Source organism: Hemitrygon akajei, chromosome 20 (genome assembly GCF_048418815.1).
Source record: "Hemitrygon akajei chromosome 20, sHemAka1.3, whole genome shotgun sequence".
Classification (NCBI taxonomy): domain Eukaryota; kingdom Metazoa; phylum Chordata; class Chondrichthyes; order Myliobatiformes; family Dasyatidae; genus Hemitrygon; species Hemitrygon akajei.
Window position 1 is genome coordinate 1,642,540 of NC_133143.1, and position 22,524 is coordinate 1,665,063.

Here is a 22,524-nt window from a genome sequence, read left to right on the forward strand (position 1 = left end):
ACATTAATGGATGGATAAGGGCATTGTATAGGTTGAAAAGATTAGTTCAGTTGGGCATTTAATTACTACTTTAATTAGTTCAGCACAACATCATGGGCTGAAGGGCGTGTTCCCTGGGCTGTACTGTTTTTATGTCCTATTTGTCTCTACCACCACACTCAGCAGTGCATTCCAGGCATCCACCACTCTGAAAGAGGTCCTTCAGCTCCCCATTCCCATTCTCACTATCAAGAATCTATCTATGCTAATCCCAGAATTCGGTCCATTATTGAAAGTTAATTGGGGCAGCTGCTTATCTGGGGCAACTCTTAAAGAATAAAAACTAACTGAGAAATTAAACAGGATTCTCTTAGTTTATTTGAGACACTATGCTGCTTAAGACAGGAGAATGTTGAACAGTTTCTAATTAGAGTTAGTCGCGTTGACTTGTGTAGCTGTTAGACACTACACCGTGCTTAGAGTGAATAGATTTTAAAATAGTTTCAGTTAAGTGTGTTTGTGTTTAAAAAGCAGTTAGTTTTGTTACTGATACTTGGCGAGAAATAAGCAGTAAAACAATTCGGAACTGTTTTGCTCACTGCAGTTTCAAGATTTTAGACTTGGAGATGCCAGAAATGACTGGGAGTGAAAATAAAACAATTTCACTACTTCAACAAGTTAGAAACTATGGAGTATTTGAAGGAATTGACAATCACATTTAATGTTACAATAAGAATGAAGACAGTCTATTATCTGCACAAGGTATCTGTGCTGACTTTGTTCATTTACTGTAAATCAAAAGATTATTGCAGTGTATACTGGATGAATTCCTCTGTCAATAACTATTAGGAACTAATACACAGTTTTATAGTACTGTAGTAATATCGGTAATGTTCTAATTTGTTCTGTATTTCATTTAAATGCATAATTTATTACTCAGTTAAATGGTAGTTTGTCTTTTTTATACCTCTAACTATTTCCATGAAACTTTGGCTAATTGGGGCAGCCAATTAATTGGGCCAAACTGTATCGATTCCAAAGTGTCCCAGTTAACTGGAATCTACTATAATTACATATAACATATTATGAGACCAGCTGCCTACATCACCATTTAAGACAATACATGCTGGCTCCCAGATACCACTGGCAGATAAGATAGAATATGTTTCAAGATTTTCTATCTATTTTATAAATATTATAACCCCCCGGTTAAGATTTTTACTGCTGTGCTGTAGGTATTTCATTTTAGCAGTTCTGTAAGAGCAGTCTGTTCTGCTTTTGGCATGTTTGGGTTTGAGCTAAAGATAAGGTGTTGTGATGTTCCTGCTTAGGAATGTAGCGTCTTCCATCAGGATGGCAGAATTGGGAGAGGTTCTAGAGAACACTGGGCGGAGAGGTTTTTGTGACGTACTGCTGTGGGTCAAGGTCTTTTTGGCGGGAGCTGGGAGAAGACAGGAAGGAAGATGGCTGAGGATGTTATCCGTGTTGCACAAGGTGCTTTGTGCAGATGAATTGCTTCAAGGAAGAAGCATCAATACTCCAATGGAGGAGCCTGTTTGTTCGTGCGACAACCGCTCCTGGAATCGTTCCTTGCCTCTTGAAATACTGCTCCGCAAGTCATCCCTGGTTTTCTTATGCAGACCTGGATCGCCAGACTTAAAGACCACAGATCTAGCCCTCAGCAGACGACAATTCCCCTGGTTTATCCACAGCTTTTGGTTTGGGAATGTACAGTAAGTTTTCATAGACACACACTCATCCACACAGGTTTTAATGAAGTCGGAGACAACTACAGCATACTCATTCAGGCTCAAAGATGAATCCCTGAATACAGACCAGTCCATTGAATCAAAGCAGTCCTGTAAGTGTTCCTGTGCTTCCCTTGTCCATACTTGGTCCTCACTACTGGTGCTTTAGTCTTCAGTCTCTGCCTATATTCAGGGTGCAGAACTACAGCAAGGTGATCAGGGTGTGGGATAGCATGGTAGGCACTGTTGAACTTGGTGTAACAGTGTGTTATTTCCTCTGGTACTGCAGATCAACCTATCTTGATGGTGTATTGTGAACCTGTCTATTCGAATTGCTGCGTCCAGCACGGAAGGGGTTAACCAAGATTCCATAAAAGTAAGGACACACGTGTCCCTAAAGTCCCTCTGAGATTATCAATTCTTTTTACTACAGACTACGTTTGCAAGCAAGATAGTTGGTATTGGGGGTCGAAAACCTAATTTTTTTGAACACACCATCAGACTAGCATGTTGACCCCTCTTTGACCGGCGGCTTTTTAAAAGGGCAATGTGCAGGCCACAGTCCAGTCTATTTCTGTCAGTTTTAACCAGCGATACAGCATTAAAACTTCATCACTGATGGTACACATCATAGATTCAGTTATGGTTCTCAGCTGTAGCAGGCTAAAGTGAGACTATTTGATGTTTTCCCTCATTTTCAATGAGAATTGTCGTCCATGATGTTGGCACTCCAGAAGTGGGAAAATTTGCCTACAATCACAAACTATGAAAAAGTTGCCTCTCTTCAATAGGTTCCTATCGAATCTCTCCTCACTCACCTTAAACCTATGTCCTCTATTTCTTGATTACTCAATCCTGGGAAAAAGAATGTGCAAATCAATCTCTTCTATGACTCTCATGATTTTATACAGTTCAATAATACCACCTCTCACTCCTGCAAAAAAAAGTCCCAACTTGCTCAACCTCTCTCCATAATTTAGTCTCTTGAGTCCCAGTGACATCCTTGTAAATGTCCTCTGTACTCTTTCCAGCTTAATGACATCATTCCCATAAAGACATCAACTCTGAATATAGTACCGTAGATTCCGGATTTTAAGCCGCTACTTTTTTCCCACATTTTGAACAGCTTTGAACACTGCGGCCTTTAAAACGGTGCGGCTAATGCATGATTTTTTTCATGCCGCCTCGTAAACATTTTGCCTCGTAACAGTAGACCAATAAAATTGATGAGTAGTTCACAGAGGTCCAATGAAATTGTACGATAAATCAAGCGCACTTTCACAATTAAATTATTGTAAATCAGTCATTTGTACTCACCCTCATCAACATGGAAAACACTCGAAGAAAAGCATTGTGCTGCCTTTATGGCAGTTATTTAGTTTATAATATTTTCGCTTAGTAATTCATTTTCTAGTTAAAGTTAGAAGAGTTTTAACTATATTTGTTTTCTGTACTACATCGCGGGATGCTATGACGTCACACCCGGTTTCGCCGCGTCTTGTGGGAAAAATGCCGTTTGCGATAAACGGAAAGGGGGGGGAGCGCATTACGCGAGCGGCATTGGATCTGAGCGAACGCTGCTTTTAAGTTAAAGGCGATCAATAACTTTTCCTGGTAGGCTGCAGTATATATATTTTTTACCAGTCGTTAGGAGATATTGGAATGTTGTTCAGTAAAGAAGTATACGCAACGTATATTTAAAAGTAGCCGCGTTACGGGCACGGTTCGAAAAAAAGCATTTGCAATATGTATTTGTTTTTGTTACCATATGGATTTAATTAAAAGTTAAAAAATCCTCACGTGTAATATCTTTCTGTGTAAATATCTCATATTACAACGTGGGACACCTACGGCCGAAAATCCGGTGCGGCCTTTACAAGTAAAAAATTGATTTTATTTCTAAAATTAGAGCCAGCGGCTTTTAATCAGGTGCGCTCTGTAGTCCGGAATCTACGGTATTACAAATACAGCCTTACCAATGCTTAGTACAATTGCAACATAGCATTCAATCTTCTATACTCAATGCCCTGACTGATGAAGGCCAGCATGCCAAAAAACCTTCTGCACCATTTTTACTCCTGGCTCCCACTGTTTTGCAATACTCCCTAGAGCCTTACCATTCACTGTGGAAGTTTTACCCTTCCAAAATGCATCACCACTCTTATCTAAATTAAACTCCATTTGCAGTTTCTTGGCCCATTTACCCAACTGATCAGGATCCCTTTGTAAATCCTAATAACCATCTTCACCTGTATGCTTTTGAAACTTACACCATCTACAACAAATATCTCAAAGCAATTCTACAGCTGCAAAGTCTTCCAAATCCACCTGAGTATATCAGTGTCAGGGTCCTTTCCCAGGCCAATATTCCCAGAAATTAAGCTTATATCTGATGGGCATGTTATATCCTTCACACGTAGGGTTTCAAACTCCCAAACAAGTGGTCTTTTCTGTGCATTTTCACAGCAAGATCAGACTTGAACAGAGAACGATTTAATCCTGTTCTCAAAATCTCCTTGAGAATCTACACCAACCCTGGAAAGCCCTGGTTTATTATCTAAATACAGAAGCCACTTTCAGAATGATGGTCACTGGAAATTATTCATTGGAAGTACGTAGTTGCTTTACATTGATTTTTGAAGAGTGCAATATCTCATAAGCTAACACCCTGTTCAACCAATCAAGTGCCTTCTGCTTTACCTGTGGCAGTCTGCAGGTTCCACATTGCCCTCATCAGACACCTGAGAACCCCCAGAACTAGAATGGAAGTAGGTTAACTCCTGAGTCTGTCCCTAAGTAGAGGAAGGTTGGCCATGATCACTCACATGAAAGGGAAATAAAATACCAAAATTGAGAAAAATATTAGCTAAGCCTAAGAACAGGAAACTAGAAATTCAAACAGGAATGATTACATCATCTTACCTGCAAAGCAAAGCGGACAATACCGGATACGTGCTTCAGCATAATGTGTAAAGTATCAATCAGGGATAACAATACGTTGCTTGTAGTGTTCACATTTCTTTTATCATCCGTCTCTAGGTAGAGGGCCGTGACTTCAATGATTAAGTTGTGGATATGATCAACAAGACCTGCGGGAAGGGGATAAAACAGCAACTAGCTGTGATATTTCAATATAGACATATCAGCACTGCTCTTGTCACACATACTACAAAGCACAATATGGCTGATGGTCGTGTACATTAGAATTAACCAGTATGTTAATTATGCCTCACACACAAAATGCTGGGGGAACGCAACAGGTCAGGCAGCATCTATAGGGAGAAGCACTGTCGACGTTTCGGGCCGAGACCCTTCGTCAGGATGAAGGGCGACGAAGTCCTGACGAAGGGTCTCGGCCCGAAACGTCGACAGCGCTTCTCCCTATAGATGCTGCCTGACCTGCTGTGTTCCACCAGCATTTTGTGTGTGTTGCTTGAATTTCCAGCATCTGCAGATTTCTTTGTGTTTGCCTGTTAATTATGCCTTAGTGCTTTCCTCTGTGCAGCACTATCACTTCCACTCCTATGGCTATTCTTGAGAATTAGAATTAAATTGATATGATACACTTTGTAGGTTTGACCTGAAACAGTTCCTTTGCCCCCCACCCCACATATGCTGCTCAACTGTCTGAGGAATGTGGTGTCCATCATTAAGTATCCAGGCCACACCCTCTTCACACTGTTACCGTCAGGAAGGAGGTTCACGCAGTAAATGATTCAAGAACAGCTTCTTCCCCTCTGCCATCCGATTTCTAACTGGACCAACCCGTGAACACTCCCTCACTACTTTTTATTCTGTTATTTTACACTACTATATTATCTTAACATAAACATATATATACTTCATGGAGTTCAGTTTTCCCCTCTATTTATGTCTTGCATTGTACAGCTGTTGCAAAGTTTACACATTTCATGACGTATGCCAGTGATGTTAAATCCGATTCTGATTCCTCTAGCAGACTGTGTGTTGCTCCAGATTCCTGCATTTGCAGCATCTTCTGTCACCAAAGAATTACTGGAGTCTGCTTTTGAGGATCTGATATATATATGAGAGTGTGGAACGAGCTGCCAGCATAAATGGTGCATGTGAGCTCAATTTAAACGTTTAGGAGAAGTTTGGATAGTAGGGATATGGGGTGGGGGGGCTATGATCCTCGTTCAGGTCAATGGGAGTAGGCAGTTTAAATGGTTTGGCATGGATTAGATGGGCCAAAGGGCTTGTTTCTGAGCTGTACTTTTCAATGACTCTATCACTATTATCAAAGCTTATTTCTAAAGCTATGCTTTTTCATATCTAAGGTTTGAAAAAAAGATTACACCTCCTCCGCAAAAAATTAGAATTATATGCTTAGGCCAATCCTCCCTTTCAATGTGATTGCCTCAAAGCACGGACACATTAAGTTCAAGTTCAATTTCCAACTCAATTTATTGTCATTGAACTGTACACATGTATACTGCCAAAAAAAATGATCCTCTGGACTGAGGTACACAACACAGTACACAGAACTCACACACACAACACATAAAATAATATTACTTTATAAAGTAATATCCTCCTACAAGACCTTCCATGGGGCACCATTGAGAGCATCCTGACTGACTGTACCACTGCATCAACCTTCATCACTGGGCACTGCAGAGGGGGGACGGACAGCCCAGTGCATCTATGGACATGAATTTCTCTCCACTGAGGACATTTACAGCAGCAGGTGTGTAAAGAAGGCCTGGAAGATCATTGGGGACACCACTCACCCCGGCCATAAACTGTGTCAGCTGCTTCTGTCTGGCAAATGGTGTCGCAGCATTCAAGCCAGGACAGCAGGCTACTGGACAGCTTCTCTCTACAAGTGATTAGGCTTATAAATTCACATCTCTACATTGCAACGGAGTCATAACGCAAAGATTTTACTCCCTCATGTTGTAGGATGGATGAAAGATTTGAATAAATTCAAATTTTTACCACAAATAGATTAACAAATAATAAGGCACATTTACAACACAAGTTAAAAAGTAAACAGTATAACACCACTGGGACTTCATACACGATGAGACCTGGGTGATGCGAGGGAGTTCAGCAGTGTTACGGCCCGGAGAAAGAAGCTGTTTCTTATCCATGCTCTTAAAATTCTACTCAAATTTCAATCTGCCTCGGGTGATCACACGTTGAATTACCAAATTTGTAAACTCTGGAATCTCATCTTTCATTATCCTTGCCATTCTTTCTCATTAAGATAATTCTTTAAAAGTGACACTTTTTTCAAGCTTTGCCATTTTGTTCTAATATGATCTGTGTGGTTCATATATACGTTCTGCAGAATGTGTTAAAGTCACAATATAAATATTCAGTTCAGTGTTCGATTCAAATGGAAGATGTCAAGTTGAATGAGCTCTTTATATGTTGTATGTTCAACATGGAAAAAGGTAATAGATTCATGAAGCATAGTAGAGTCACAGAGAACAGCAACAGGCCATTTGGCCTTCAAGTCAGACAGCATCTGTAGAGAGAAATGGACAGTCTGTGGCGACCCACTTCCTAGCGCACTCGAACCGGCTCACAAATAGCCAGCGCGCAGGCACAAAGGCCAGGTCCGCAACAAAGGGAAAAAAGCCTGCGGGGGTTTGTGAGTACGTGTCCCTTAGAGCATCCGTGCCCGGGGAGGGCGGGATGAGGGAGGCTTTAAAGCAAGGCTGTGAAGTTTGAATAAAATCATCTTTAATTGCAGTTTACCGACTCCGTGTCGTTATTTTAGCGCTGCGTGTAGCACACCGCTACAATTGGTGACCCCGACGGTCCAAACAATTTTTGGACCAGAGATGACCGACGCTGCATCTGTTCATGCGGTTTCGTTGAAACTGCCAAGCTTCTGGACGCTGCGACCTCACCTATGGTTCCAGCAAGCAGAAGCCCAATTCCACGTTCGGCAGATAACCTCAGAGGACACACATTACTACTACGTGGTGAGCTCCCTCGACCAGGACACAGTGGCCCAGGTTGTGGAGTTCGTACAGTCTCCCCCGGCGGACGGCAAGTACATGGAATTCAAAGCCCTGCTCCTAAGGACTTTCGGACTCTCACGGCGCGAGCGGGCTGCCCGCTTACTGCACCTGGATGGTTTGGGAGACAGACCTCCATCGGCTTTAATGAATGAGATGTTGTCTTTGGCCGGTGGACACACACCCTGCCTCACGTTTGAGCAGGCATTCCTGGAGCAGCTGCCCGAGGACATAAGCCTGCTGCTGTCCAACGCAGATTTCAGCGACCCCCGGAAGGTGGCAACCCGGGCGGACTTGCTGTGGAACGCCAAGAAGGTGAATGGGGCGTCCATCACACAGATCACCAGGCCACGCTCCCAGCAGCAAACCAGTCCAGGCCCAGCTGCAGAGCCCGCTAACCCCAGAGGCAGGGGCAGGGAGCCCAACGAACACTGGTGTTTCTACCACCAGCGGTGGGGCGCAGAAGCCCGCTGTTGTCGCCCGCCCTGCCAGTTCCTGGGAAACGCCAGGGCCAGCTGCCGCTGATGGCTACGGCGGCTGGCCGTCGGGATAGCCTCCTGTATGTGTGGGACAAGAGGTCGGGACGCCGTTTTTTGGTCGACACCGGTGCCGAGATCAGCGTCTTACCTCCGACAAGTTACGACACCCGCAACAGGGCACCGGGTCCCCCCCTGAGGGCCGTGAACGACAGCGCGGTAAGGACCTATGGCACCCGTACGGTGCAGCTACAGTTCAGCTCCAGCCGGTTCACATGGGACTTCACACTGGCCGCCGTAGCTCAACCGCTTCTGGGCGCGGACCTGCCGAGGCAGAGGCTGGTCCACGCCGAGACGTTTCAAACGTTCTCCCTGGGAGAAGCCCAGTTGCCAGCCCCACACCTTGGCTCCATCACGCTGTTCGACAACGACTTCACCAGAGTCCTGGCGGATTTCCCATCGGTTCTGGCACCGCAGTTCACGGCAGCCATGCCCCGACAGCACCACATCCCGGCCCAGGGACCACCCCTCCACGCCCCTGCTCGGCGGCTTCCCCCGGACAAGCTCCGACTGGCGAAGGAGGAGTTCAAGAGGATGGAGGAATTGGGGATCATCCGGCGGTCCGACAGCCCATGGGCCTCCCCCCTGCACATGGTGCCCAAAGCGACAGGGGGCTGGAGACCGTGCGGCAACTACCACAGGCTGAACGAGGCTACCACACCGGACCGCTACCCTGTGCCGCACATTCAGGACTTTGCAGCAAACCTGCACGGCGCACGGATCTTCTCCAAGGTAGACCTCGTCCAGGGATACCATCAAATCCCGATGCATCCGGACGACATCCCCAAAATGGCTCTCATCACCCCGTTCGGCCTTTTCGAGTTCCTCCACGTGCCGCTCGGCCTGAAGAATGCCGCACAGATGCTCCAGCGGTTAATAGACGCGGTGGGACGTGACCTGGACTTCGCATTCATCTATTTGGACGACATCCTCATAGCCAGCAGCAGTCGTCAGGAGCATCTGTCCCACCTCCGTCAACTCTACGCCCAACTGAGTGAATACGGTCTAACAATCAACCCGGCCAAATGCCGGTTCGGGCTCGACACCATTAACTTCCTGGGCCACAGGATTACCACAGACGGGGCAACCCCTCTGCCCGCTAAGGTAGATGCGGTCCGCCATTTCCCCCGACCCACCACGATCAAAGGCCTTCAGGAGTTCGTAGGTATGGTCAATTTCTACCACCGCTTCCTCCCTTCAGCTGCCCGAAACATGTGCCCCCTGTTCGCCCTGCTGTCGGGTCCGGGCAAGGACATTGCCTGGGACGAGGAGTCCACTGCCGCTTTCATTCAAACGAAGGATGCCTTGGCGAATGCCGCGATGCTAGTGCACCCCAGAATGGACGTCCCTACCGCCCTCACAGTGGACGCATCAAACACGGCAGTCGGTGGGGTGCTGGAACAACTCATCGAGGGTCGCTGGCAACCCCTGGCGTTTTTCAGCAAACACCTGCGGCCACCCGAGCTCAAATACAGTGCTTTCGACCGGGAACTGTTGGCGCTATACCTGGCAATCCGGCATTTCAGGTACTTCTTAGAAGGTAGGCCCTTCACTGCGTTCACGGACCACAAGCCGCTTACCTTTATGTTCACGAAGGTGTCCGATCCCTGGTCGTCCCGCCAGCAGCGCCATCTGTCCTACATCTCTGAATACACGACGGACGTCCGGCACGTCTCAGGTAAGGGCAATGTCGTGGCGGATGCGCTCTCTCGCCCTAACATTCACGCCCTTTCCCCAGGGGTAGACTTTGAGGCGCTGGCAGAGGCACAGCTGGCAGATGAGGAGATCCCGAGTTACAGGACCGCAGTCTCCGGTTTGCAGCTCCAGGACCTCCCCGTAGGCCCAGGTGAGAGGACCCTACTCTGTGATGTCACCACCGGCCAACCCCGTCCCGTTGTCCCAGTAAACTGGCGGCGACGTGTTTTCGACTCCATTCATAACTTAGCACACCCCTCCATCAGGACAACTGTCCGACTGGTGGCCAATAGGTTCGTTTGGCACAGACTCCGCAAGCAGGTCAGTGAATGGGTCAAAACGTGCATGCACTGCCAGACGGCCAAGGTGCAGCGGCACACCAAAGCTCTGCCGCAGCAGTTCCACTCCACCCACCGGTGTTTCGACAACATTCATGTGGATATCGTGGGGCCCCTGCCAGTGTCGCGCGGAGCACGGCACCTCCTGACTATCGTGGACCGGTTCACAAGATGGCCAGAGGCGATCCCGCTCACGGACACCACCTCCGAATCTTGTGCCCGGGCACTGATCGCCACCTGAGTGTCCCGCTTTGGTGTACCGGCCCACATTACCTCCGACAGAGGCACCCAGTTCACCTCCAGCCTGTGGTCAGCTATGGCCAGCCTTTTGGGGACACAGCTGCACCACACCACTGCCTACCACCCACAGTCGAACGGACTGGTGGAGCGTTTCCACCTAAAGTCGGCTCTCATGGCCCGCCTCAAAGAGCCTAACTGGGCGGACGAGCTTCCCTGGGTCCTGCTCGGCATCCGCATGGCGCCCAAAGACGATCTGCACGCCTCGTCGGCCGAGTTGGTGTACGACGCACCCCTGGTCGTCCCCGGGGAGTTCATACCAGCCCCAAGGGGGCAAGAGGAAGAACCCGCAGCAGTCCTGGGCAGACTACGCGAGAGGCTCAGTGACCTGGCCCCATACCCACTTCGCAGCATGGGCAGAACCCGACCTGCGTACCCAAAGACCTGCAGAACTGTAAGTTTGTGTTTGTACGACGGGACGGGCATCGGCCACCGCTGCAACGGCCCTACGAGGGGCCGTTTACGGTGCTCAGGAACAACGGGTCCACGTTTGTGCTGGACGTTGGGGGGAGAGAGGAGGTTTTCACGGTGGACCGACTCAAACCGACCCATGTGGACGTGGCGCAACCGGTCGAGTTTCCGGCACCGCGGCGCAGAGGCCGACCTCCCAAACAGGGTCCGGCCCAAACTGTGGACATTGGGGGGTGTATCGCCGGTTCTGGGGGTGGGGGGGGGGTTATGTGGCGACCCACTTCCTAGTGCACTCGAACCGGCTCACAAATAGCCAGCGCGCAGGGACAAAGGCCAGGTCCGCAACAAAGGGAAAAGCCTGCGGGGGTTTGTGAGTACGTGTCCCTTGGAGCATCTGTGCCCGGGGAGGGCGGGATGAGGGAGGCTTTAAAGCAAGGCTGTGAAGTTCGAATAAAATCTTCTTTAATTGCAGTTTACCGACTTCGTGTCGTTATTTTAGCGCTGCGTGTAGCACACCGCTACAAGTCAACATTTCAGGCTGAGACGCTTCATCTGCACTGAACTAGGATATGAGCAATGTGCCAGCAAATAGAAACAATATGGATGATTACACAGTGGTCAGCACGGACATGGTGTCACAACCAAGGATTTGGCAGCGCAGTAGATATGGCAATTGTGCTTGTGAGTATGTATGTGTCAGCTAGTTATTATTTCATTGTGGTGGTATTTAGCTCCATTCTTTTCGTTGCAGTGCTTGTCGAGACTTGGACACAGCACAGCAACCCTTTGCTGCTGTTTGCATTTGATCTCGCCTGAGAAGCTGGACAGTCGAGTCAACTGACTCTGAAGACTGGTGGAATCCATTTTATATTTAGTTGTTCTTTTCAGCCGCAGTGTCGGCTTCATTTTCCATTTGAGAGTTTTAGTTAGTGGCCCTGTTTGACCTAACATTTATTGGTTTCTTTTTCCTGTAACACTGAATTAAAGTCTGTGAACTATCGACCTGCTTCAGTGTCTCTCACTCCGAACCAGGTGACACATGGAGGGCCAGAGGCTCTGTGACTCTACTACTCGATGGCATGAAAACAGACTCTTTTGGCACTGAGTCCACACTAAGCCATAAGTTCCTAATTTACATTAGTCTTATGACTATCCATTCCTATCAACTTCCCGGGATTCCACCATACAGCTACAATTGCCAACCCCCATGTCTTTGAGCAAACAGAAGCAACTGGAGATAACCCGTGCAAACACAGGACAGTTGCACCGAGACAGTTTCTGATATCAGCTTTGAACTAGAGCTGTTGGGGCTGTGAGGTAGCAGCTTTACTACTGCGTCTCATGGTGAAAGTCCTTGGTTTTATTCAATCTCTCCAATTGTATCACCACACACTTACCGTCTGTCATTGCTCTACCCATCTTACCAGCTCATCAATACCACCCAGTAGCCTAAGACTATTCTTATTATCAATAACACCCCCAATTGTCATGTTATCTATGAAATTACTAATCAACCCTCCTGTATTCACATCTAAATTGTTAGTTGTCTGCATATAACAGTGATGATCCCAGCATCGATCCTTGTGGTATACCACTGGCCATAGGCCTCCAATCACAAAATACAACTTCCGCTCTCTGTTTCTTATTATCAAGCCAATTCTGGATGTTTTCCAGCACGCTCTGGATCCTCTGGGCTCTAACCCTGTAGACAAGTCTGGAAGAAAGGAAAGGGAGCACCAGAGGGAGGTGATGAGTGTCGTGATGAGACTACACTTAGGTTGGAGGAACAACACCTTATATTCAGTTTGGGTAGCCTCCAACCTGATAGCATGAATATTTCTCGAATATCTGGTAATGCCGCACAGCCCCTCTTCAGCATTTCCCATCCCCTTTTCCCTCTCTCACCTTATCTCCTTGCCCACCCATCCCCTCCCTCTGGTGCTCCTCGCCCCTTTCCTTTCTTCCATGGCCTTCTGTTTCCTTCACCAATCAACTTCCCAGCTCTTTACTTCATCCCTTCCCATTCAGGTTTCACCTATCACCTTGTGTTTATTTCTCCCCTCCCCCCACTTTTAAAATTTATTTCTCTTTTTTTCTTCCAGTCCTGCCGAAGGGTTTTGGCCCAAAATGTTGACCATACTCTTTTCCTGCCTGGCCTGCTGTGTTCCTCCAGCATTTTGGGTGTGTTCCTATGGGAATAGAACCATAGTTCCCTGAAAGAGTAGACACAGGCAGACAGGGTGGTGGAGAAGGCACTTTGTATGTTTGCCTTCATTGGTCGGGGAATTGAGTACTGAGTTGGGATGCCATATACAATTTGTTGGTGAGAACTGTGCACAGTTCTGGTGACCCTTGCACTCCTTTTCCTCTTTAACAATTCTGTCCAATCCCCTATCATTCTCCTTCACCGTGTCGGCTAAGGCAACCTCAAGGCTTCTTTTAGCTTTCTTGATTTCTTTGTGTCCTTTTGGATTTCTTATACTCAATAAGTATCTAATTTGTTCCTACCTGCCTATACTTGCTATGCACCTCCTTTTTTTACTTAACTAGGGCCTCAATATCTCTTGAAAACCAAGGTTGTCTACACATGCTATCTTTAGCTTTTATTCTGACAGGCACAAGCAAGCTTTGTACTTTCAAAATTTCACCTTTGAAAGCCTCGGACTTACCAAGTCCACCTTTGCCAGAAAACAGCTGGCCCAATCCACACTTGCCAGATCCTTGGCCTTTCTCCAATTCAGATTCTCAACCCGTGGACCTGACCTGTCTGTTTCCATATTTATTTTGAAACTAATGGCATTATAAGACATTAAGACATAGGAGCAGATTTAAGCCATTCAGCCCATCGAGTCTGCTCCACCATTCCATCATGGCTGATCCCAGATACCACTCAATCCCATACACCATATCCTCTGATGCCCTGACTGATCAGGAAACTATTAATTTTCATTTTAAATATACTCACGGTCTTGGCCTCCACAGCTGTCTGTGGTAGAGCATTCTACAGATTCAGTACACTCTAGCTAAAAAATTTCTCCTTACCTCTGTTCTAAAGGGTCACCCCTCTATTTTGAGGCTGTGCCCTCTAGTTCTGGATACCCCCACAATAGGAAACATCCTCTCCACATCCACCATATCTGGTCCTTTCAACATTCAGAAGGTTTCAATGAGATCCTCACGCATTCTTCTAAATTCCAGTGAGTACAGGCCCAAAGCTGCCAAACATTACTCACATGTTAACCCCTTCATTCCTCGAATCAACCTCGTGAACCTCCTCTGGACTCTCTCCAATGACAACGCATCCTTTCTGAGATATGGGGCCAAGAACTGTTGACAATACTCCAACTAGTGTCTTATGAAGCCTCACCATTATCTCCTTGTTTTTATATTCTATTCCCCTTGAAATGAATGCCAACATTACATTTATGATGCAAAGTGTTCCCCCAGACAAACTTCCGTCACCCATCTTGTTTGATTCCCTAATAGCAGATCAAGTATCACACACACTCTCATTTGGACTGCTATGTACTAATTTAAGGAAACTTTTCTGAACATTCGACTCTATCCCATCTAGTCCTTTTACAGTGTGGGAACTCATCTACGATGCTTCTTGCATTGAAATATACACAGCTCAGGACAGTAGTCTCACCATGCTCAACCTTTTGAATTCTGTTTTCGTCTGACGTCTTAACAACATATGCCTCTACAAACTCTCCACTAACTCTTCTAGCACTCTGGTTCACAACACCCTACAATTCTACTTTTATCCTCCATCCCTTCTCCATGCAAATCTAGCAAACCTTCTCGCTAGGATATTAGTCTCGTTCAAGTTCAGATGCAAACCTCTTCTGTGCAGGTCCCACCTTCTCTAGACAAGAACCCCATGACCAAAAATCTGATGCTCTCCCTCCTACACCAATGCCTTGGCCATGTGTTAAACTGTATAATCTTCCTATTTCTGGCCTCGTTAGCACGTGGCACAGGAGGCAATCCTGAGATCATAACTCTGGAAGTCCTGCCCTTTAACTTAGCACCTAACTCCCTGAATTCACTTTGCAGAACTTTGTCACTCTTCCTACCTATGTCGTTAGTTTCTACATGGACCATGACCTCTGGCTGTTTACCCTCCCCCTTGAGAATGCTGAAAACTTGATCTGAGATGCCTCGGACCCTGGTACCCAGAAGGCAACATATCATCCGGGAATATCAGTCTCATCCATAGAAACCTCTTTCTGTTCCACGAACTGATGATCACCACAGCTCTCTTCTTTGCCCCCTTCCCTTCTGAGTCACAGAGCCAGACTCGAGATCTGACACTGTGACCTTCTAAGTAAAACAAGTAAAATTTATTATCAGAGTACAGGTGTTCCCCCATTTTTCAAATGTTCGCTTTACGTCATCTCGCTGTTACGAAAGACCTACATTAGTCACCTGTTTTTGCTAACAGAAGGTGTTTTCACTGTAATGAAAAAAGGCAGCGTGCGCGCCGAGCAGACTAGCTCCTCCCCCAGAACTGCATTCTAGCTGGCATTGCTTAAACACGTGCCTGTGAGCATCTGTGCTTTATGTCAATTTATTTTGTGCATCCGTTAGCAAGATGAGTTCTAAGGTATCAGAAAAGCCTAAAAGAGCGCATAAGGGTATTGCACTTAGCGTAAAACTAGACATAATAAAGCGTTTCGATCGTGGTGAACGGAGTAAGGATATAGTGAGTTTGGCTAAGGGTTTGTGGAAGTTGACAAAGATGATGTTGAAGAGGTTTTGGCATCCCATGACCAAGAACTGACAGATGAAGAACTGATGAAGAGGAAAGGATAACAATTGAAGCTGAACGCAGTAGTGAAGACGTCCAGGAACTGAACGTGAAGCAATTGTGTGAGATTTTCGCTGCAATTGACAATGCTGCAATGATTGCAGAAAAGTATGACTTTGATTTTGAAAGGGTACGTAGGTTTAGGGCAGGTTTGCAGGATGGTTTGAGAGCTTACAAAGAACTGTATGATAGAAAAATGTGCGAGGCTAAGCAGTCAAGCATACTGTCGTTTTTCAAGCCTTCCACATCAGCCACACCAGACGACGAAACTCGACCTTCGACATCAAGGCAGGCAGACATAGAAGAAGGTGACCTGCCTGCCCTGATGGAAACAGACGACGATGAGATGACACCCCAGTCTCCTCTACCTCCCACCACCCCAACCTCTGACGACTCAGCCTAACACACCATCATCAGTGTGCTCACTGTTTTCCCGATTCTGGTAAGTGAAATTACACTGGGCGTATATTATTTCTATAGGCTGTGTATTTTTATGTGTTATTCGGTAGCTTCATAGCTTAAAGGTTACTGGAAAAAGTGTTTCTGCCGGGAGCGCTTGCACCGTGTGTTTTTGCCACGAGTGCTGCCAAGAGCGCTTGTGTGAGATTTTCACTATGGTGGACAGTGCTGCAATAATTGTAGAAAAGTATTTCTACTTTATATAGGCTGTGTATTTATCAGATCATTCCTGCTTTTACTATATGTTACTGTTATTTTAGGTTTTATGTGTTATTTGGCATGATTTGGTAGGTTATTTTTTGGGTCTGCGAACGCTCACAAATTTTTCCCATATAAATAAATGGTAATTGCTTCTTCACTTTACGACGTTCCGGCTTACGAACCGTTTAAGAGGAACGGTCTACCTTCGAATAGCGGGGGAAACCTGTACACACATGTCACCACATACAACCGAGATTTTATTCCCTGCGTGCATACTTAACAAATCTATAGAACAACAGAATGAGTGTAGTCACTCGCTTTTGTCTGAGAGCCTGATGATTACCCCTCAGTAGTAACTGTTCTTGAACCTGGTGGTGTGAGTCCTGAGGCACCTGTACCTTCTACCTGATGGCAGCAGTGAGAGAAGAGCATGGCCTGGGTGGTGAGGATCTTTGATGATGGATGCTGCTTTTCTACGGCAACATTTCATGTAGATGTGCTCAATGATTGGGAAGGCTTTACCACTGATGTACTGGGCTGAATCCACTACCTTTTAAATGACTTTCTGCTGAAAGGCATTGGCTTTGCCATACCAGGCCTCTGTTAGGTCATCCCGCCCAACACTATCCTAAGTGGTATAGTACTCTGCACCAGCTGTTTAACCCCTTTCCCCTTCCTGACTGTCACACAGTTTACTGTGTCCTGCACCTTGGGCGTAACTACCTTTCTATATGTCCTATCTACCACCTCCTCAGCCTCCCGAATGATCTAGAGTTTATCCAGTTCCAGCTCCAATTCCTTAACACAGATTGTTAGAAGCTGCAACTGGATGCACTTCTTACAGGTATAGACATCAGAGACACTGGCAGTCTCCCTGCCTTCCCACATCCTGAAAAAGGAGTAATCAACTATTTGGGATGGTGGTGAATATTGAACTACCACAGCAACCACCCAGCCTGCCACAAGAAAAGCTGCATTCACACCTTAGCTAAGGGAGCACAAACACGCTGCAGCACCACTGAACTTCAGGCCAGGGAAGAGAAGCTCTTATTCAACGTGCTCCAAAAAAACAGTTACCCATGGAATTTCATCGAGAGAGAATTACGCAAAACTTACTCAACGCACATTGAAACACACGACCTTTCCCTACATCAAAAATATCTCAGAAGTGACAACTCAACTACTTGAACCTCACGGGATCACAATCGCTCACAAACTTTATGGAAGCTTGTTTCAACAACCGAAGTACTAATAAGGACAACAAACAAAAGCAATGTGGTATACAGGATCACCTGTAAAGACTGCAACAAGAACTACCTCGGCCAGACAGGATGTAAACTCTTAACTCATTGATGGGAACACAAACTAACCTCGGTACATGAAGACTGAGAAGAACACCACTTTAACTGGGACAACACAGAGGTTCAGGTGCAAACAAATACGAAGTTAGCATGAGAATATTTAGAAGTGTGGTTCTCTTCTGATAACTTTGTAAACAAACATATCGAAATAGCGGCCATCTGTGAACCCCTAAGTGCCAAAGAAATGCAAGCCAATAGAATTCACAGGTCAACGGAAGGGTAGCCAATCAGGACAGAGGCAAGCGAATGAATATAAACATGAGCTCTCCCAGAGAGAAACACCAACAACTGCACACTGAGGATGTTATTTTGACTGGTGATGAATCGTCTGCAAGCAAACTGCCAACCTCAGCAAATACTTCAACATCAAAGTGTTTAGCTATCCTGCCTGACATGCCTACTGTTCTAACCGAGCAAATATAATGAGGAAAAACAATAAATAAACTGTGGGAAAAAATTCTACATACAGCTTTTTGCTTTCTCTCACTCAAGCCTCTCCTTGCTGAAGATGCGAAGAACTAAAGTCCCAAATAACCACTCTAACAATGGCTGCTCTGCTTGCCCCGTCTTATTTTAATTTATTCTTGCAATCCTGATTACTGATTGGCCACTGCTCAAAACACTGAGCTGCCATGAGTTGATGCCTATGTACTCAATCAGTAGACCAGAGTGAGCTGTGTTTTCTCACACTACAGATCTCCAACTGTCCGCTGCTCAGTTTCTGTCTCATATTCATGTGGTATCTTTAATATCCTAGGATAGTCTCAAAGTAATTTTCAACTACATTTGAAGTGAGATTTGAAACCTAAATGTCATTGTTAATTAGTACAAAATAAAATCAAAAGCATTGGTTAATGTCTCATCCAAAAGATTAGCATTGGTGCTAAAGTGAAGTACCTTAATTGATTACAAAGTTACTTCTCTAAAAGTAACACCAACTCTCTTTTTCCAAAGTTGCTACTTTCTGTAAGTCAGGTTGACTGCTCCCACCACCAACGTGAACTACAGATCATAATTACTCTACAAAAATAGCTTCTCTCCACAATGTGCCTTTCAGAATCACAGCCACAGAGTTGTAGAACACAGTTACAGGCTTTTTGGCACACTGTCTCTACACTGAATATCAAGTACCCATCTACACAAATCTCATTTACATGCTCTTGGTTTGTAGCCTTCTCTAACTTGGCCATTGAAGTAATCATCTAAATACTTCCTAAATGTTGTGACAGCACCTACCTTTACCATCCACTCAGGGAGTGTGTTCCAGCCTTCAACTGTCCTCTGTGTGAAAAAAAATCTTTAGATTCCCTCTAAACTTCTTAGCAATTACCTTCAATCTCTCATTATAACTGAAACATTCCATATCATGCAACATCCTGATGAATCAGAACAATCATGTCCTCCAAACATGTACAGCAACCACAACTGTACACATTACTCCAGCTGTGGCCTGAATAATATCTTATAATAGCACCATAATTTCCTGACTCTTAATTGCTCCTGCTAATAAAGGCAAGTATTTCATATGTCTTCTATAACACCGTATTGGCCTATGTTGTCATCTTCCAAGGTTCTTGAATTTATACCCCATGGTTGCTCTGTTTTTTTAACTCCTCTCTAGGATTATACTGACCATCTTTGATTAATTGCTGTCTTTTCAGGATACTACCTGAAATAGAAGAAATGCACTTCTTCTTGTAATCTTTGATGCCTTTATTTATCAAAAACCTATCAACCTCCACTTTAAATATACCCAGTAACCTGGTGTCCACAGCTGAATGTGGCAATGAACCCTCAGGCTACATTCCTCATCTCTGATCTAACTGTATTCTGAGGTGGTGTCTTCTGATCCTAGATTCTCCCATCACTGGAAATATCCTCTCCATATCCACTCTATTTGGGCCTTTCAATATTTGGTAGTTCAATATCGGAATATATTCAATAATCAGACAGACCCAGTGCAATCAAATGCTCTTCATATGTTCATCCTTTCATTCCTGGGAATGATGAATAGAGCACCAGCAAACAACCCGGCCAAGGGAGACATCACTCAGATAGTTCAGAAAATGACTTCTTCTACATCTTTTTTTCTTTTTTTAATTATTTTTTTTCTTTTGCGAAATAGGAAATTAATACAGTGCAAGATAAACATACAATGGTAATATAATACAGAATATAATAATTGAAAAAGCACCCAAATTGAAGTCGTGTAAAGTTAGTGTCCACCCCCACAAGAAAAGAAAACTCCAGACCAACCAGAGCCAAATGTAGGAAATATAAATCAGAAAATTCAAACCCCCAAAACTGTAAATACAATTAAAAACAGAAGATAATAATGCCTACTACCAAAAAAACTGAAAGCAAGGGACTGAAAAAGAAACTTAGTCAAAAGGAAAGTTATGAAAATACTCAATAAAAGGTCCCCAGACCTTATGAAACTTTATGTCCGAATTAAGAATTGAGTAATGAATTTTTTCAAGATCTAAACAGGACATAATATCGCTAAGCCATTGAGCATGCGTGGGTGGGGCAACATCTCTCCATCTAAGAAGAATTAGACGTCTAGCCAGGAGAGAAGCAAAAGATAATATTCGATGTTTAGTCAAACTCAAACGTATATCTGTCTCAGCCAAGAAACCAAAAAGAGCAATTAAAGGGTTAGGTTCTAAGTGGTGATTCAGAATACAGGATAAAGTTAAGAAAACATCCCTCCAAAATTTCTCTAGACTAGGACAGGTCCAGTACATATGAATGAGAGAAGCCTCGCCACTTTTGCATTTATCACAAACCGGACTAATATTAGGATAAAATTGAGATAATTTAGATTTCGACATATGAGCCCTATGAACAATCTTAAACTGTAAAAGACAATGGCGAGCACAAAGAGAGGTTGAGTTAACCGACTTGAGAATCGAGTCCCAAACCTCATCAGATAAAGGGATATTTAAGTCATGCTCCCAAGCCATTCTAATTTTATCCAAAGGGGCGGATACTAATTTATCACGAATAAAAGATATTAAACCTTTACACAATGGATTAATAGAAGAAACAAGTCCATAGCATTTTTCTCGGGCATCTCAGGGAAGTTGGGTAATAAAGGATTAATGAAATGTCTAATTTGGAGATATCTAAAGAAATGGGCATTAGGTAGATTAAACTTAGCAGAGAACTGTTGAAAAGATGCGAAGAGATTATCAATGAAAAGATCTTCAAAATACCTAATGCCCTTTCTATATCAATCATAAAATGTTGAATCATGCATAGAAGGTAGAAAAAGATGATTATGTAAAATAGGACTAGAAAGGGAAAAACCATAGAAACCATAACATTTCCTAAACTGGCCCATATTCGCAGAGTGTGTCTAACAAGAGGATTAACAATTAGTCTAGGCAAACTACTAGGGAGTGCAGATCCAAGAAGTGCAGAGATAGACAGATCCTTAGTGGAATTCAGCTCCATTGCTACCCATTTAGGGCGGTCAGACTGGCTATGGAAAAAAGACCAGAAGATAAGACAACGAATGTTAGCTGCCCAGTAGTATAGACGGAAATTAGGTAAGGCCATGCCGCCCTCTTTTTTAGATTTTTGAAGGTAAGCTTTGTTAATTCTGGAACGCTTACCCTTCCACAGATAGGACAAAATAATAGAGTCTAAGGAATCAAAAAAGGTTTTAGAAATAAAAATTGGAATAGATTGAAATAAGTATAAAAATTTAGGGAGAACATACATTTTAATAACATTAACACGACCTACCAAGGACATAGATAAAGGTGACCATTGTGACAAACTCTGTTTTGTAGAGTACAAAAGATTGGCAAAACTTTCACGAAAAAGATCCTTAAAATTCCTTGTAACTGTAATACCAAGATAGGTAAATTGATTATCAACTACTTTAAAGGGGAGGTAACGAAATACTAATACTTGTGCTTCTTTATTAATTGGAAAAAGTTCACTCTTATGTAAATTAAGTTTATAGCCACAGAACTGGCTAAATTGATCAAGAAGTGAAAACATTGGAGGTAAGGATGTGGACGGATTTGAAAGAAAAAGTAATAGATTATCAGCATAAAGAGAAACTTTATGCTCAACACCCACCCCCCCCCCAGATCCCCGTCAATTCAGGACAACTTTGAAATGCAATCGCCTGAGGCTCTACAGCCAAATCTAAAAGAAAGGGACTTAAGGGGCATCCTTGACGGGTGCCACGTTTAAGGTTAAATAACTGGGATTGCCGAGAATTAGTCAAAACAGAGGTGGTAGGACATAGATATAGTAATTTGATCCAAGAGATAAAACTTTGACCGAGGTCAAATTTTTCTAAAACCGCAAAGAGGTAGTTTCACTCTATACGATCAAATGCTTTCTCCACATCGAGAGAGATAATGCATTCAGGAGTCCCAGTTGAAGGTGAGTATAAAATATTAAATAAACGCCGTATGTTAAAAAAGGAAGATGATTTTTAATAAAACCAGTTTGATCATCAGAAATAATAGAGGGTATAACAGTTTCTAATCTATGAGCCAAAACTTTGGTCAAAATTTTAACATCAATATTAAGCAAAGAAATCGGCCTGTACGAGGAACACTCTGTTGGGTCTTTACCCTTTTTTAATAAAAGAATAATACATGCCTCATTAAATGAGGGTGGCAATTTACCATAATTAAACGAATCAGTTAGTACTGAGAGTAACTGA

General features: G+C 44.4%; 1 protein-coding gene across 4 annotated transcripts in view; it reads right to left on the reverse strand.

The window, feature by feature from the left end:
• Positions 1-22,524, reverse strand: part of ulk4 (unc-51 like kinase 4) — a 730,951-nt gene that overhangs the window by 156,095 nt on the left and 552,332 nt on the right. For all 4 annotated transcript variants that reach the window (XM_073072965.1, XM_073072962.1, XM_073072961.1 and 1 more), the window contains one exon: positions 4,650-4,816. In XM_073072965.1, coding sequence (XP_072929066.1) covers positions 4,650-4,816 — 167 coding nt within the window. The remainder of the gene's footprint in view (positions 1-4,649; positions 4,817-22,524) is intronic.